Here is a 17,582-nt window from a genome sequence, read left to right on the forward strand (position 1 = left end):
GTAGTGCAGGGCGGTACTATCTGCCTACTAAGGCTGTACCTTAGCCCTTTTTTTTGGACTCGAACTTCGGCAGGAATTCCCGAGCGAACATCCGGACCATTTGTTTCCAATTAATTTAAAAAATAACCTTTGAGATATCCGCAGCGCGTCTCCCCTGCTCTTTATCAATCTCTCTCGTCTCTCCCAACACACACACACACACACAAACACCGTCAAGTGGCTCCGCGAAAAAACAGCTGATCTGCAAGCTCACGTGAGCTTGCTGGCAGGCAGCTAAAACAGCGTATATTGCTCGTTATTTGTTCCACCTGTGTATTCTGGGAGGCGCATTGAAGTGAAGTGGGCACAGGGCAAAAGCAGATCCTCCGTGACCGTTTTGCTTAACAATGATCAGAGTTCCCTACTTTTTGTGATGTGATGCTAGAGAGCATATGCTAATATATCATGGCCCCTGTCAGCGATCATGCTGGTGTGTGTGTGTGTGTGTGTGTGTGAGAGAGACGCGTCAGACATTCCATTCAATTCACCTCAGCTGTAGGCCAATCACCAAATTACAAGCACGGGAGATGGGACAGCATAACTAGGAGATATTTATTTTAAAAAATAATAACTTCTGACAGGAATGCACTAGAAACTTAATTTTTTTTACATGCTCATATCGCATTCTCGCCGAGATATATTTTCGAGTTAATAAAAAAAGGGAAAAAATAATAATATTTTTTATTTAATACAAAAATAAAAATAAATAAAACGAATGGTTCAAGCCCATTAATTAAGATTCGAGTGCCAACCCTAACGAGCGAACATTCGAACCTTGAATGTTTGGGGACAGCCTTACTGCCTACCACTGCGGAGACTAGGGGTTTGATACCTGTGTTTGGCAGGAATATGTATTCTGCATCTGTATTCAAATCCAGTTAATGATATTTATAAACACCAGGAGCAATGTGAATAAATAATACGAGAATGTGTTCACATCAGTTATATTTTGGTATGGCTCTTTTATACAGACGGATGATTACATTTGTGCTGAAAAATCAACCTTGTTTAAAAAAAAAACGTCTTGTTATATTCGCGTTAACTCATAACACAAATAGCAGTTTAAATTAATATGAATTAATCAGAGAAAATAAATGCTCCCAGTGTGTACAGATTTAGAATAAATCATAAATGATGACTACTGGAGTGGCATTACTGTACTTCATGCGACTAAAATATTGTGGTTCTCAATCTCATCCCAGTTCTAGTTTACCTCGACATCTTCCAAATCCTGCCCATAATCCTCTGACCCTGCCAGGCTCTTCCTGGATGTCAGCCATGCTTGTAGTTCTTTAGCTTCTCTCTGGAAGGTGTACAGGCTGATTTGTTCCGCCAGGGCAGCGCGTCGAGAGGAGGACAGCTGCAGGAGAGTCTCATAGTGCTCCAGTACCTCAGGCAGAGACTGGCTCACCAGGTGGCTTAGAGACAGCCAGGTAGAAAGACAGGAAAATAAAACAGAAATAGATACTTTAGGATCAACTGACAGCGAACCTTACATCCAAAGTTATGCTTCTCATTTGCTTAAATGAGTTAAATAAGTTAACTTTCTGCACATTTAATTTCATTTCAGTCTGGATCAATTGTTGAAAATGAAATAGTAGGCATCTCTTGGACAAACAAATAACAAAGAACTCCCCATTTTAAATGATTTGTCATGGACAGATTTGAACCGGTGGCACAAGACCGGAGAGGATGGATGAGTTTCACCAATGACCTATGTTCCTCAGGAAATTTAAAGGCCTAAGTAAGTAAGTAAAATAAGTAAGTAAGACTCTACCTGTTGGGGTGGTCTAGATGCTGTAGTTTGGCTCCGGTCTCCTGGAGTCTCTCCACCCTCTCTCTCTGGCTCTCCACCTCCACCTCCAGAGTGTCTAACCTCCTCAACAAGCCTTCCGTCGCCTCCTCACTGCGTCCACAGTCCTTAGCCTCCACCGACACCCTCTGCTCCTCCAGCCACAACTCCAGCTCCGACACCTGGGGAGATAAACAGAAAAGCTAAATGATTTTCCTATACAGAGCGAAAGGTTAAACACTTGAATCCTATATACTGTGTTGGCTGGGATCCCCAATGGGTCTATACCCCTCCTTTTCCCCCTCTATACCAAAATGTTTAACCAAAAATAGCTGATCTACAAGCTCACAACACATAGCAATGCGACACCTTGTAAGATTGTAGATCTGCTATTTTGACTATGACATGCCAAGAATAATGGTGCTAGGGTTCATGTGATTAAGACAGCTGGTTGGTTGTAGATATAGAAGTCAAGTAAGTAGGTCAGAGTGGCCATCAGTTGAGCAATGAAAGTGGTACCTCGGCTAAGAAGGTGTGTATACTGAGGGCCTCCTGTAGGAGTCTTCCTCTAGTCTCGGTTCCTCTCTTGAGCTCTTCGTAAAGCTCTCTGAGCTCTGATAGGCTGTCGCTGATCTCATGGGACGCAAAGTGGCGGCCTCTCACCTGGGATTCAAACCACAGCACAACATAGGAACGGATCACAGGGAAAGTCTCACGTTATTATCTCTAGCAATTCATCACCCTGTCACAATTCTAAGCCTTGTTAGTGTTATCCTCTCAGGCAAAATATGACCATTCAAAATGGTTCTTTAAACGTAACCTGGAGATATAAAACAAAACATGAGAGAGCAGGTCCCCTACCAAGTTCTGTCCTGCCTCCTGGACTGTCTGGACCAATGGGGCATGGCTAGAGAGCTCCTGCATTACAGCCTGGAAAAAACAGAATGGACATTATTTGATCTGTCCTCATAGCTCTCTCTCTCTTACCAAGCGTTTTACACCTAGGAACGATCCTATATTAAAGCTGATGGGTCGACTGCATAATTCACAAACATAACATCCAGACTTGCGAGGCATACAGCTGCTCAGATCCACACCAAACTTGGCACAAACATTGTTCAGCGGACTGCCATCAGAATAGCTACACCAGTGGCCCCCTAATAATAATAATAATAAATAATAATAATAGTAATAATAGCTTGAATTTATGTAGCGCCTGTCATGAACCGAAGGATGCTTTACAAAAGTAACAAACAACCAAACAGCAGCCGGACAGCAACTGCAGTGACATTTACTTCAGGACCGTGGACAGCAGCTGCAATTACTTCAGAACCATGGACAGCACCTGCAAATACTTCAGAACCATGGACAGCACCTGCAATTACTTCAGAACCATGGACAGCAGCTGCAATTACTTCAGAACCATGGACAGCACCTGCAAATACTTCAGAACCATGGACAGCACCTGCAAATACTTCAGAACCATGGACAGCTGCTGCAATTACTTCAGAACCATGGACAGCACCTGCAATTACTTCAGAACCATGGACAGCACCTGCAATTACTTCAGACCCATGGACAGCACCTGCAATTACTTCAGGCCATGAGAATAGTCACACCAGGGGCCACGTTAGGGCCCCCGGGGGCCACAGCACAGGCACACTGTTGCTCCAATTCACACCAAACTTGGCATGCACGGACACTGTTCAAAGGTCTGCCATGAAAATAGTGAAGAGAGACCGAATCTGGGAGAGAGAGTTGGGATGTGGCATGCAGCAGAGGATCACCGGCCTCGAGAATCGAACCCTGGACTTCCTGTCCTTTACCTATAAACAGATCGGGGTAGGATAATCAACTAATCAGAAAACAGACCTGAATTTCAACAGCCACATTAACACAGTTACAGAGTCAGCCTACTATCACTTTAAGAAATTATGTTACGGCAAGATTTGGAAGAATGTGTCCATGCGTTTATCTTCAGTAGACTCGACTACTGTAACAGTGTCTTTACAGGTCTGGTGACTGCAGTTCATTGAGAACACTGCTGCTTCTTACCAACACCAAGAACGTGGATCATATCACTCCAGTTCTTTACAATGGCTCGCTATCTACCATTATGGGGTGCATACTTAGTTTAGACTAGTCATTGGTTAGACATGGGTTAAGGTTAGGTTTAGGTGTGCTGCCCCGTGGGAGGTTAGGTTTAGGGTGAGGGTTTGAGATACCAAAATACTACTGTTGGTATAACAATACCTGGTGTTTTTTGACCATCTGTTGAGTAGTGGTCAGACTGTTTCCCAGTTCTTTACTGGTGGTATTCTGCAGCCTGTCAGTCATCCGGTTTAGCTCCTCCCCTAGGTCTCTGTAGAAGTGGAACAGCAGCTGCCAGGCCTCCAGGGTCTCCCTGCGACTCTGCAGGGGCTCAGACAGACGGTTGTACCTGGGAAAGAAACATGATATTGTAATTGTATAATATTGCAGTGTTCCCTAGAGCAGTGGTTTTCAACCTTTTTCATGCCAAGGCCCATTATTTATTCAGCATTTGAGCCACGGACCACCATTTGATGAGATTTAGATTCTATCTTATAACTTTGCTGTTTTAGCCCAATTCCTACTCCTGTCTTTAATTCTTCTTGTTTTAAAACTGTTTTATCATTTTCTGTTTGTTTTAAAATCTGACCTTGTATAGTCCTTTAGTTGACCATTGGAACTTGTCTATGGTTGGTTTGTAATATTGTTGTTGGTTTCGTTTACCTGCTGATGGTGTGCGTTACTCGTCTCTGGATCTCTTCAGCCAGGAAGTTTCCCTCAGACAGGAAGTTCTTAGAAGTCTCCATTAGACCCTATGATGAAAATCATCAAAAACCAAATTAATCTTCAAAAACCAAATGAATGTCATTACCTAGGTACGGTAGTTGGAAGAATAGAAAACACCTTGTGCTCTACATGTACCTGTATTCTGTCTCGGTGTCCATCAACTTCTTCCTCAAATCCCTGCAGTGCTTTCAGCAGCCGACTAACAGACGGTATGTCGCTTCCACAGTCCTCACTGGCCAGTTCCTTCTCCACAGACCCCACCCACTGCTCCATGTCATCCAGTGAACGCTGGAACTGCAGCCCCTGGAGACAGAAATGGGCTGATGAGTGATGACTGGATATCTTGGGTATTTCAGAGTTTTTATCACTGAGTAGAATCGAAGAACAAACTTCCATTGTTACGTAGCGCAGCGCCATATTGGAAGTATGTAATGTCAGCCGGTCATATTATTATGACCGGCTGTTGTTAGAAACTTAAACAGAACCTATTCTATGAGTAAAACGATTATATGATAATTGATAATCCTCTACTACTGTAAACGATTCCTGAGAGTATGATCAAAAACGTAACGACGGATTTTGCCTGGAGATGTTGAGGTTCTCAATTGCCAGCTCGGAGAAAAGATTCTATAAGACCTGGGGCCCGTTTATGACATTCTACCACAACACACAAACTGCATAGTGTGCCGGGCCCATGCTTCAGCAAACACCATACCACAATAGATCTAAAAATCTGTACTTTATCTGCTACGATCATTTTTCCTGATTATATAATTAAGAATAAGAAGATTTTGAAAAGAAAGAAGAACGTAACAACGGTGTGCGAAATATAGAAGCAAATATTGAGGCAGGACACGCATGTGTGTGCGTGTTTGTGTGTTTCTGTGTGTGTACCTGGTAGGCCTGCTGTAGTCGTGTTTTCTTGTCCTTACAGTTGTTGAACAGCGTGTCCCAGCAGTCGGTCAGCTCTCTCAGACTACACTTGACCTTCTCCTTGGCAGAAACAGAGCCGCTGGACAACAGCCTCTGTCCCTCCTACGTGACAGACAACATGCAACATGTGATGTAACACATACGCATGTATTGTACAATAAGTAACACTATGAAAAAAGCAGCACATAGAACACACAACACACGGTTGCAGAAGAAGAAATGCTGGAGCAGCTCGGACAAGTCAGTCGTTATTATTTATACTAGCACCTGAATAAAAAGCCTTAAACTGTTGTCTGTTGTCCCTGTTCCTGTGACGCACCGGACTATAGCCGTTTCAGGCTTGAGGCGCGTTTGATAGACTCCCTTTGTACACAACACAAGGTGTCTTGGCCAGTCCTTAAAACACTTTGACAGCTGCGCCATCTAGTGGTCTAATGGTACCTCGGCGCCATGCTTCACATCAACATCAAGCCCAGCTTCCGTGTGTGTCACACGCTTCACAAAGACGAAACCGAAAGCATATTGTAGTCTAGCAGCTGACGATGTTGTTTATCTTTTTCCAGAAACGGTAATATGTCTGCCATAATGGGATCAAAAATCACTTTTCTCATCTGAACGCCGGACGGATTTGACAAAAATCTAATCCGGATGGTTCTATATAACCACCCGCTTTGAATGTTATCAACCGATAATCACCAATATGTTCTTATCAAGACCATGCAATGGTGCAATATGGACATTTCCTACATACTGCCTACGTGAGTAGGAAACACGGAAGTGAAATTATGGAAACTGCTAATAGAACAGAAGACGGCGGTGGATCAGCGGTAGAGTGGCCGGATGGTAGAGTGGCCAGTTCGAACCCGGGCTCCCCCAGAGTTAGTGTCGAAGTGTCCTTGAGCAAGACACTGAACCCCGAATTACTCCTGATGTGCTGGTTGGTGCCTTGCATGGTTTCCGCCGGCATTTGTGTGTGAATGGGTGAATGTAATGCACAATCTATGTAAAGCTATGATAAAGGCGCTATATAAATGTACCATTTACTGTAATAGATAAAGACACGCACACACACACACACACACACACACACACACACACACACACACACACACACACACACACACACACACACACACACACACACACACACACACACACAACTGCTAGACCCTACCTTATTCAGTGAGTCCACTCTGTCCTGGTTGGCCAGTATCTCCGTCTCAAAGGTCTGATGCTTCAGCAGTTTGGCCTGTAGGTTGGTCGGTTCTCTCCAGCTCTCATCCACGGCCACAGCGTTACGCTCCGTCAACCACACACACACCTGCAGGAATCAGACAGGAAACTTGAAGAGAAACTGTTCATAAGTTGGCTATCTAACTGTCTACCAGTAGAGCAGAGTACAGACAGAGTATAGACAGAGTATAGACAGAGTACAGACAGAGTACAGACAGAGTACAGACAGAGTATAGACAGAGTATAGACAGAGTACAGACAGAGTACAGACAGAGTACAGACAGAGTATAGACAGAGTATAGACAGAGTACAGACAGAGTACAGACAGAGTACAGACAGAGTATAGACAGAGTATAGACAGAGTACAGACAGAGTACAGACAGAGTACAGACAGAGTATAGACAGAGTATAGACAGAGTACAGACAGAGTACAGACAGAGTACAGACAGAGTATAGACAGAGTATAGACAGAGTATAGACAGAGTACAGACAGAGTACAGACAGAGTACAGACAGAGTATAGACAGAGTACAGACAGAGTACAGACAGAGTACAGACAGAGTACAGACAGAGTACAGACAGAGTACAGACAGAGTACAGACAGAGTATAGACCGAGTATAGACAGAGTACAGACAGAGTATAGACAGAGTATAGACAGAGTACAGACAGAGTACAGTACCTCATAGCTGCTGGACAGAAACCTTTGTAGTTGCAGGGCCTCATCCAGAGCTCTCCGATGAGATTTACACTGCCCCATTAGTCTGTCCCTCCTACACGCGCGCGCACACACACACGCACACACACACACACACACAGTATGGCATTAGTTTGGAAACAGACTAATTTGTTTTATTAGCCCAGTAAGGCTACAGTACATACAAGGAATAATAAATTGATGGTCTGATTACTCCGTCCGTCCGTCCGTCCGTCCGTCCGTCCGTCCGTCTGTCTGTAATTGCTAGTCAGGTTGTGTCTCTGACTCTCCGTGTCAGTAACAAGTTGCGAGGCTGTGTCAGTGTGTCACTAACTAATAGTCAGGTTGTATGAGTATATCAGTTAACTAGCAGTCAGCTTGTGCTTGTGTGTGTGTGTGTGTCGCTACCTGGTACAGAGTGCACTGGTCTTGCTGGTGATGTTCTCTCTGTCGTAGTGCTTCTGTTGGACCATGTTCTGGGCGAGGACCTCCAGCTGGTCCAACTGCCGGATCTGGTTTTCCAGAAGCTCCTCGAACTGAACCTGCTGCCTCTGGAACTGTTCCACTTCAGATACAGAAGTCTGGAGGAGGAGGGGGAGGAGGAGGAGGAGGAGGAGGAGGAGGAAGAGGTAAAGTAGTGTGGACATGGAATACAAAGGTAGATGAAAGCGGTCGAAGGTTCTTACCCCCAGTTCCTGGCTGTCCAGCAGGGCTTCCCTGTTGATGAACCAGCTCTCAATCTGCTCAACGGCACACAGGAATGACTAGAGAAGAAGAGAAGAGAAGAGAAGAGAAGAGAAGAGAAGAGAAGAGAAGAGAAGAGAAGAGAAGAGAAGAGAAGAGAAGAGAAGAGAAGAGAAGAGAAGAGAAGAGAAGAGAAGAGAAATATATGTATACATGATACAAACTTCATGTTAACATATCACATACTGTACCAAGATACTGTTCTATTGTAGAATTATAACACATTTGACCCTACCTGCAGGTTACGGGCCTGCTCCAGAGTGGTCTTGCGTTTTGTCCAGGCTTGGGTCAGTCCAGTTCTGGCCTCGTCCAGTTGGGTTAGAGCCTTCTGAATGTCTGACTTAAAACTGTGATCCGAGCGAACCAGGGACTGCCCAAAGTCCCTCACGGAGTCCATACGTTCTCCCCGGGCATCTATCTCTGTCTGCACACCAAGACGTACAAACACAGAAGATAATTCATATAAAAACAAGTTTAAATGATGGCCCTTAATCAAGTACCCTGTGTGGGTTGAAGGTGTCATGAGAGCGGCTGGTCCAGTTCTGTAAACCTTTAGACAGATTCAGATAACATTGACAGAGAACAGTACATATGAAGACGTCCAAGAGAATTGTCAGTTCCCCTTACACAAAAATAAAGGTCAAAAGTATTATAGCCTAAAAAGGTTTGAACAAGTTATGAAACGTTAAGGTGCACATGAGATAATTACAGTATATGTTCCGTTATCACCTTCCAGTCTTGGTGTTCCACTAGCAGTTTGTCAGCCTCGGTCCTTGACTTAGGAAGACCTTTCTCCTTCATCTCACGTCCCTGTTTCACACTCCAATCTTGGAGGAGGCGCTGGTTAGCTTTAAACAGCTGCAGCTCATGGGCTCCCTGTAGTCTCTCCTTCCTAAAAACAACATTTCCCATAAGCCCATCTGATGCTTTCAAAATTGACTGTAGAAAGAAGGGAACTTTTTTGGCAACTTTGCATAGTTGAGCAAACATAGGCTTATAGTAAACACCCTCTGGTGAATACATTTTGTGACAGAGTAAGATACATACATGTGAATTGCAATCATAAATTGTACAATGTCCTCATTATAATACTGTATATTAGTTCAATAATCGTCATCATTGTCATCATGGCGCTGACCTGAGTTTGACCTCCTGGTCCAGTGTCTTCAGTGCTGTTTTGACTTCCTTCTGTTTGTCTCTCAGTCTTGAAGACAGCTCCGTCCCAGCCTTCAGTGTGTCACTGGCCTGTTTGTCCAGAACCTGTTTTGTCCACAACATATGCTGGTCACGGGCAGTCTATAAACCTACATGAGGTTTCCAAATCAAGTGGAGCTCTGCCTCACCTTTGACCTTTGATGGATGACCCCGGCCTCTCTCTCTGTCTCCTGGTGTCGTCTGATCAGGTTCTCTACACTGTCCACGTCACAGCCACAGTCCTCCACCTGACACGACAGGAGCTGGACACACAGAGAGAGAGATCATCATCATCAACAACAACAACACATTTTCTGTGGTCAGAGAAATCCCCAGAAAAATGACCAGGAGTGTAGGTGAGACAGACAGAAGAAGGGGACAGTGTAGGGAAGAGAGAAAGTAGGAGAGCTGAAAATGAGACAATGTAGAAGCGACAGACCGAAAGAAAGCTGAGGAGACAAGTGTATCGATAGAGACAGAGTAGACAGACAGTAGGAAACTGAGAAAGAGACAGGTAGGAGTTATCACTTCTGTAAACTCAGATTAAGGAGAGGTACACAGTAGGGAATTTGACAGACTGTAGGGAAGCTGAGAGCAGCCTGCAGGAGAGAGAGATAGATGGACAGCTTTAGAGATGACAGTTTCAGGGCAGACCTTCTCATTCGCTCTGTCTCGGACTTCCTCCAGGTCTCTGACCAGGGAGTGCACCTCCAGCGCCCCCTGCAGTTTCTTCTTATAACTGCTCAAGTCTCCATGGAACTTACTCCACCTGGAGGAGAGTAGTGGATATGTAAAATCTAAAATCTGTAAAATTGTGTCCGTGCGTGCGTGCGAGCGTGCGTGCGTGCGTGCGTGCGTGCGTGCGTGCGTGCGTGCGTGCGTGCGTGCGTACGTGCGCTACCTGTCATTGAGCTGTTGTTTTCTCTTCCGGACAGTGTTCAGTTCATTAGTGTTTTGTGTGTTCTCCAGTCTTCCAGCCAGTCTGTTGATGGCTGTGATGTGAGCGTCATCCACTGTCACCTCCTACAGTAGAGAGAGACACCATCATCATCATCTTCATCATTGATCCAGACTCCTGTGTGGCTCTGTTGTGTTGTGTTTATGAGGTTCTGTTTGTGTTGTGTTTGTGTGGTTGTGTGGTTTTCTCTCAATTTAGTGAGAATCATTGGCAACCTGTAGTCATGTGTTGTGTTGTGTTGTGTTGTGTTGTGTTGTGTTTTCTGGTCTCACCCCTGACGCGGCTCCTCTGAACTCACTGAGTTTCTTCAACAGCTGGACTCCATGTTCATAATCAGTCCCCACATCTCCGACATTCACCATCACCTCCTGAACACACACACACACACACACACACACACACACACACACACACACACACACACACACACACACACACACACACACACACACACACACACACACACACACACACACACACACACACACACACACGCAAATGAAGACGTCTTGAGTCTGTCTGTCTGTCTGTCTGTCTGTCTGTCTGTCTGTCTGTCCCTACAGCTGTCGCTGGCTTTACCTTCTGTCTGATCCATGTCTCCACCTCTTCAACCTTCTGCAGAAACTCCAGGAAGTTTCTGTTGTGTTCCAGGAGCTTGCCGCGGTCGCCAACAGCGACCTTCAACTCCTTCCACCGTCTCTCCAGGGCCGCCACGCTCCTCCGCACCTCCTCGCGGCGCAAGTGCTGGAGGGATACCAGCTCCTCACCCGCCTGGTGGAGAGAGAGAGAGAGAGAGAGAGCGAGAGAGAGAGAGAGAGAGAGAGAGAGAGAGAGAGAGAGAGATTTGCATATAATTGGAATATTTTGGAGCATTGGGCAGTAATTATACAGCGCTGAGGAGCAGTTAACGGTTCAATGTCTTTTCTGTTTCCTCTCCTCTCCTTTCCACTCTTCTCCTCTCCTGTATGTCACCTCCTCTAGTCTATACCCTAACCTCCTTGTGTACCATCTCATGTCTTCACCTCCACACTCTACTCCTCCCTTCCCTCTTCATCTCCTGTTCTAGCCTGGAAACCAGACGAATCTGCCACAGGAAGAAAAAAAAATCCTGGAGAGATTGGTCTGGCACTCCTGAGTTTGAATTACATTTCACTCACCCCAGAGTTGTGGGTGGCCAATCAGAGTTGATTTTGAATCAGAGATTTAAAGTGAGATTTTTTGCTGCATGTGACATTGGAATCTGTTTGTAACCGCCCCTTAGAAATAAATCTTCCACACCGAAGTTCCAGAATAATATCTACGCAGTGATATTAGTCAGGCTACCCCTGTTCTCTGCACTCGTCCCATCCCTTGCATCCCTGTCAGTCCCTCTCCAGACACCTCTTCCTGTCCCCATGCAGTCTTACCAGCAGAACAGAGGCGATGGTGTCGCGGTGAGCCAATATCTCAGCCTCAAACACCTGGTGTTTCTGCAGCAGCTTCATCTTGGTGCGCAGATCACTGAGGTCGGCTTTGCTGTCCTCTGACAGCTTCTGTTTCCTGTCTGAAACCCACGCTTCAGCCTGAAGAAACACAGACAGACCCACAGAGAGACAGACAGGGAGTGAGTCAGATGGTCAGTCAGTCAGTCAGTCAGTCAGTCAGTCAGTCAGTCAGTCAGTTATTTAGTTAGTTGGCTAATTTTATTAGCTAGCCATTGACTTCAGTCAATCGATCAGTCAGTTCATTATTGGCTAGTAAGGGTATGGGTTAGATTGAGTCAGTGAGCAGCTTGTTGCTTAGTTCTGGTTGGTTAGTTCATAGTTACCTCTGCGACATCGCGGTTGAACATACACAGCAGTTTGGAGAGTTGCAGTTCTTCCCTGCGCTTGACGGACAGCTCCCTGATCCTATCACGCCTCTGGAGGAGGGTCCGCAGCTTGTCCTGGATCTGGCCCGTCTTGTCTCGGCTGAGCTTCCTCTTCAGTCTGTCCGCCAGCTCTCTGAGAGAGGACAGCTGGACAGAGACACACACAGGCCTGTCACAATCAGTGGTGTAGAGTAACTAAGTAGTACTCTCAAGTACTGTACTTGTCTTGAACACAATGGTATTGAAGTATACTTCACAACAGCTCAGAGGTAAATATTGTACCTTGTGCCTACTAGTTTGTTACTTTGTAGATTTGGATTCCTTTTTCTTTTTTTTTTGCCCTATACAGTATATACTGTACTACAAGGTCAATACGCATCGCAAAGCGATGTGTTGTGAGCTTGTAGATCTGCTATTTTAAATGACTTTTACACATTTTAAAACTGTACATACTGCTTTAAATGTAGGTACTTTAAGTATATATTTATGTCAATAGTTTTATACTTTTACTGAAGAAAATTTCGATTACCAGACCTTTACTTACTGTTCTACATTTCAGTATTGATATACTTTTACTTAGGAAACAAATGTCAGTACTTCTTCCACCACTGTAAATAATTAATAATAATGGATTCTATGTGCACTTTACATTTGTGAAAATCTCAAAGAGCTACAATAGGGAATTGCATAAAGAAGAATCATCACACCATTAAAAACATCTAAGAAACCAGCATAGCTAAAAAGGTATGTCTTTAGTCGTCTGACTCCTCTCTTAATTAAAAGAGTCAACTGACTGTGGCGCTGTCAGGTGCGCAGGGAGGGCGTCCCATAGTTCGGGGGCGCTCCGACAATTAGAACATAATATGTGTATTACAGGTATGGCACACGACATCACATCAGGTCTATGGTGTATTGGGCAGTTGAGGCGGTCAGACCTTGTCATCCTGGGAGCCGATCAGTTTCTCAAAGGCTTCATGTCGTTTGATCAATCCCTCCGTCTCATCTACTGTACTGCCCAAAGCACTGCTCTGTAACTGAATCTACACACACACACGCATGTGCACACGCACAAACATGCACACACGCACACACAGACACAGAGGTCTGATCAGATGACTATATACAAGGTTCAAGGTGTTTAATTGTTACGTAGGTACATGTACTAAGCTGTAGTAGCATTGAAGGTACAGTCGTGCCGTTGCTGTCGTGCTGGTTTATACTGTAACAACTAGGGTTGTCCCGATCCGATCACGTGATCGGAAATTGGGGCCGATCATGTCATTGTTCAAATGATCGGAATCGGATCGGGAGCAAGAAAATGTGATCAGGACATCCCTAGTATCAACATTATATCCATATCATGATATTAGACTGGATATTGTCTGTGATTTTGGATATTGTACTTGTGATATGGTGTTCTATAAAAATATAAATATCGGATCGGGAAAAATCGTTATCGGCAAATACTCAAAATCACAACCTGATAGACAAGCTCTGATGCGTAAGGCTATCGTGAGATCCGCTAACAAAAATGTGCATGCACGCTCGCTCACTCGCACACTCACTCACTCGCACACTCACTCACTCACACTCACACACACACACACACACACACACACACACACACACACACACACACACACACACACACACACACACACACACACACACACACACACACATACACACACACATACACACACACGGTGTGTACCTGCTGTGCGTTGCTGATCTTCTCCATACTGCTAATGTCTCGGTAAAACACCTGTTCCAGGTGTGTGGTTTCTAACCAGCTGTGTTTTTTGTCCCATTCCTCCTCGAACTTTTCTCTCTCCGCGTGAAGAGATCTCAGCTTCTCTGTTACCTGATAGAAAAAAAAAAAAAAAAAACATTCAGTACCTCTCCTCTCCTCTAATGTCCTCTTCCTGTCGCCTCCTCTGACCTCGGGGTTCATCTGACCTTAGGGGCGACAGTGGCTCAGGGGTAGAGGCTGGTAGAGCAGCCAGATGGGTACCGCAAGGTTCCAAGTTCGATCCCGGGCTCTCCCAGAGTTAGTGTCTAAGTGTCCTTGAGCAGGACTCTGAACCCCTAATTGCTCCCGATGTGCAGGTTGGTGCCTTTGCATGGTTTCCTCTGCCATCGGTGGGCAGTAATCGGTAATGCACAAACTATGTCAATATATAGACGCTATATAAATGCCCCATTTACCATTTTACCATTTACCTCGCTCCTGTGTTCCCTGTCAAGTTGCCGTAGCTCGTCTCCCATGGCGACGGCCTGCTCGTAGGCTGTCTGCCGGGCGTCCATCTCTGCTCGTAGCTGGAGGTGCTGGTCGAGCTGGAGGACGGCGGTGGCAACGTCTCTGATGCTCTCCTCGGCAGCCATGCCTCCCAAAACCTGACCACACCACAGGGAGTAGTCCTGGACCTGAAGGGAGAGGGGGAGGTTTAAACCTGACCACACCACAGGGAGTAGTCCTGGACCTGAAGGGAGAGGGGGAGGTTTAAACCTGACCACACCACAGGGAGTAGTCCTGGACCTGAAGGGAGAGGGGGAGGTTTAAACCTGACCACACCACAGGGAGTAGTCCTGGACCTGAAGGGAGAGGGGGAGGTTTAAACCTGACCACACCACAGGGAGTAGTCCTGGACCTGAGGGGAGAGGGGGAGGTTTAAACCTGACCACACCACAGGGAGTAGTCCTGGACCTGAAGGGAGAGGGGGAGGTTTAAACCTGACCACACCACAGGGAGTAGTCCTGGACCTGAGGGGAGAGGGGGAGGTTTAAACCTGACCACACCACAGGGAGTAGTCCTGGACCTGAGGGGAGAGGGGGAGGTTTAAACCTGACCACACCACAGGGAGTAGTCCTGGACCTGAAGGGAGAGGGGGAGGTTTAAACCTGACCACACCACAGGGAGTAGTCCTGGACCTGAGGGGAGAGGGGGAGGTTTAAACCTGACCACACCACAGGGAGTAGTCCTGGACCTGAAGGGAGAGGGGGAGGTTTAAACCTGACCACACCACAGGGAGTAGTCCTGGACCTGAGGGGAGAGGGGAGGTTTAAACCTGACCACACCACAGGGAGTAGTCCTGGACCTGAAGGGAGAGGGGGAGGTTTAAACCTGACCACACCACAGGGAGTAGTCCTGGACCTGAGGGGAGAGGGGAGGTTTAAACCTGACCACACCACAGGGAGTAGTCCTGGACCTGAAGGGAGAGGGGGAGGTTTAAACCTGACCACACCACAGGGAGTAGTCCTGGACCTGAGGGGAGAGGGGGAGGTTTAAACCTGACCACACCACAGGGAGTAGTCCTGGACCTGAAGGGAGAGGGGGAGGTTTGCATCACTAGTGTACAGTAAAAGAGAGTACGCTTCTGGTTCATTTATTGAGTTATATTGAATTGTATTCAGGACGGGAACCTCTTTTGGTGTTTTAAGCATTATGTTATACTTGAAAAATACAAGCTCCTATTTTTGAAAAATCGTGAAAATGTGGCGCAAATCTTTGAATATATATATTCTTTCAGAGCGAACGTTTTTAACTCAAATCTTTGCTTTTGGGGGGGATCCCTAGAGCAACATATTTTCAGATGGGGGTCGGCTGCCAAATACTGTACATATAATTCTAGGGTTTTTTTACATGAAATAGTTTGAGCACCACTGACATAGAAACTGTCATGATTTAGAAGACATTTTGTAGAAACTGGTCTCCGGTCGAAATGGGTTAATTTACTACTGTGACGGTGACCTATAGCATCATGTTCATACATTTGTACCGTACTCTCTATACCTCCATCTTATATGAAGTTTTAGACAATGGGTGGGCAATATCTTAAGTCATGCTATCTACTTCTTAATGCTGGCGAGATCTACTGTACAATCACCAGCCAAGTCGATGCTGAAACTGACTTGCTTTTAAGTCTTATTATAGGCTGCTAATGCAAAGAATAATTCAATCGTTTAATAGTAATAAAACATGCTGACTATCTGCAGAGAAAGGTGTTATTACAGAAATGAATGGATGTCTTTGTGTGGGTTTTTCAAATTGGCTCTTTATCTACTCAAAGGCCCATCTAGATCAAAAAGACACGGTTGACCAGCTAAAATGGAAACAATGTAGGAGAGATTAAAGCTGATGGAAACGGTGTATGAGAGACAGGCAGTAGGAAAGCTGAGATGAAGACCGTGTAGGAGAGACAGACAGTAGGAAAGCTGAGAAGGAGACTGTGTAGGAGAGCCAGACAGTAGGAAAGCTGAGATGGAGACAGTGTACGAGAGACAGACAGTAGGAAAGCTGAGAAGGAGACAGCATAAGAGAGACACATGAAAGATAATCTCTGGTGGAATGTGATCCTATCCTAGACCAGCGGGATACATTTGATTAGGCCATGGTGGATACCCAGTATTACCCACCATGTTGAGGAACTGGTATCTCTGTTCTGCTAGCTTTAGCTCCGCCTGCCTCTGCTCAATGACAAGACGAAGCTCCTCCCATCTCTCCACCACTTCCTGTTGTACTTCTTGCAGGCGGAGTTTCATGTTTGGAGAACAGAGTTCCAAGACGGAGTCAGCAGAATCCAGCAGTTCCTGGAGCTAATACACACACAGACAAAGCGGGCCGTGAGGATCCCTCAGGAACTGAAGCTCACACTCATTCGTCAAAGACCCCTGACCTTTAGATCTCTTAATGAGTAAATTGTTATGATTTGCTCGATCCACTTTTCAGCCTTTTTTGCAGATAATATTATATCATTAATATTAAACGAAATCGCATTTCCATACATGCGAATGGAGTCTGACTCGGGTTACGGGACTACAACGTTGACAGACAACCCCCCCTTCAGCCAATCAGCGTAACAAAAAAAAACTGACGTCATCTAACGTCTACGAATGCCATAAAGTCCAGCAGTGAATTTCATCAATTTATAGCTCATTGTGTATATTCATTCAATCCGGTGACTCCGGTCCCATTGTGGTGCATGTCAATTTGTATTGGTGAATGTCCTAGTGCATGTGGGCGTGCGTTAGTGCATGTGTGTGCACATGTGTGTGCACATGTGTGTGCGTCCACCTGTTGCTCAGTCGCGGCCAGTTGATGGAGCAGAGCCTCATGTTTCCTCGTCTGTGATGTGACTCCTCTTAGGTCCCTTGCTATGACTTCTGGGATACTCTGCTGTTGCTCCTACAGAGAGACAGATGCAATAATTATCTTCATTCATATTAAATATTTCTAAATTCTATCCTGACCCGAGCAACGTTCTGACTGATCAGAATACAGCGTCTGCCAGCACCCAGCAGGAGGATACTGGAGGCTGCTACCTGCTAC

The 17,582-nt window shown here is 45.6% G+C and overlaps 1 protein-coding gene across 1 annotated transcript in view; it reads right to left on the bottom strand.

The window, feature by feature from the left end:
- Positions 1 to 17,582, bottom strand: part of sptbn5 (spectrin, beta, non-erythrocytic 5) — a gene marked incomplete at its 5' end in the record, with an annotated part of 78,719 nt that overhangs the window by 14,581 nt on the left and 46,556 nt on the right. Inside the window, 27 exons of the mRNA XM_079528623.1 lie at positions 1,253 to 1,457; positions 1,817 to 2,013; positions 2,351 to 2,494; positions 2,693 to 2,761; positions 4,085 to 4,271; positions 4,586 to 4,674; positions 4,784 to 4,951; positions 5,543 to 5,683; positions 6,756 to 6,902; positions 7,494 to 7,584; positions 7,917 to 8,089; positions 8,195 to 8,272; positions 8,488 to 8,676; positions 8,982 to 9,144; positions 9,391 to 9,512; positions 9,596 to 9,709; positions 10,101 to 10,215; positions 10,348 to 10,469; positions 10,677 to 10,772; positions 10,984 to 11,175; positions 11,811 to 11,966; positions 12,212 to 12,400; positions 13,189 to 13,293; positions 13,968 to 14,117; positions 14,477 to 14,680; positions 16,670 to 16,849; positions 17,328 to 17,438. Coding sequence (XP_079384749.1) covers positions 1,253 to 1,457; positions 1,817 to 2,013; positions 2,351 to 2,494; positions 2,693 to 2,761; positions 4,085 to 4,271; positions 4,586 to 4,674; positions 4,784 to 4,951; positions 5,543 to 5,683; positions 6,756 to 6,902; positions 7,494 to 7,584; positions 7,917 to 8,089; positions 8,195 to 8,272; positions 8,488 to 8,676; positions 8,982 to 9,144; positions 9,391 to 9,512; positions 9,596 to 9,709; positions 10,101 to 10,215; positions 10,348 to 10,469; positions 10,677 to 10,772; positions 10,984 to 11,175; positions 11,811 to 11,966; positions 12,212 to 12,400; positions 13,189 to 13,293; positions 13,968 to 14,117; positions 14,477 to 14,680; positions 16,670 to 16,849; positions 17,328 to 17,438 — 3,897 coding nt within the window. The remainder of the gene's footprint in view (positions 1 to 1,252; positions 1,458 to 1,816; positions 2,014 to 2,350; positions 2,495 to 2,692; positions 2,762 to 4,084; positions 4,272 to 4,585; positions 4,675 to 4,783; positions 4,952 to 5,542; positions 5,684 to 6,755; positions 6,903 to 7,493; positions 7,585 to 7,916; positions 8,090 to 8,194; positions 8,273 to 8,487; positions 8,677 to 8,981; positions 9,145 to 9,390; positions 9,513 to 9,595; positions 9,710 to 10,100; positions 10,216 to 10,347; positions 10,470 to 10,676; positions 10,773 to 10,983; positions 11,176 to 11,810; positions 11,967 to 12,211; positions 12,401 to 13,188; positions 13,294 to 13,967; positions 14,118 to 14,476; positions 14,681 to 16,669; positions 16,850 to 17,327; positions 17,439 to 17,582) is intronic.

This window comes from Electrona antarctica (assembly GCF_951216825.1).
Source record: "Electrona antarctica genome assembly, chromosome: 18".
NCBI classification, from domain to species: Eukaryota; Metazoa; Chordata; class Actinopteri; order Myctophiformes; family Myctophidae; genus Electrona; species Electrona antarctica.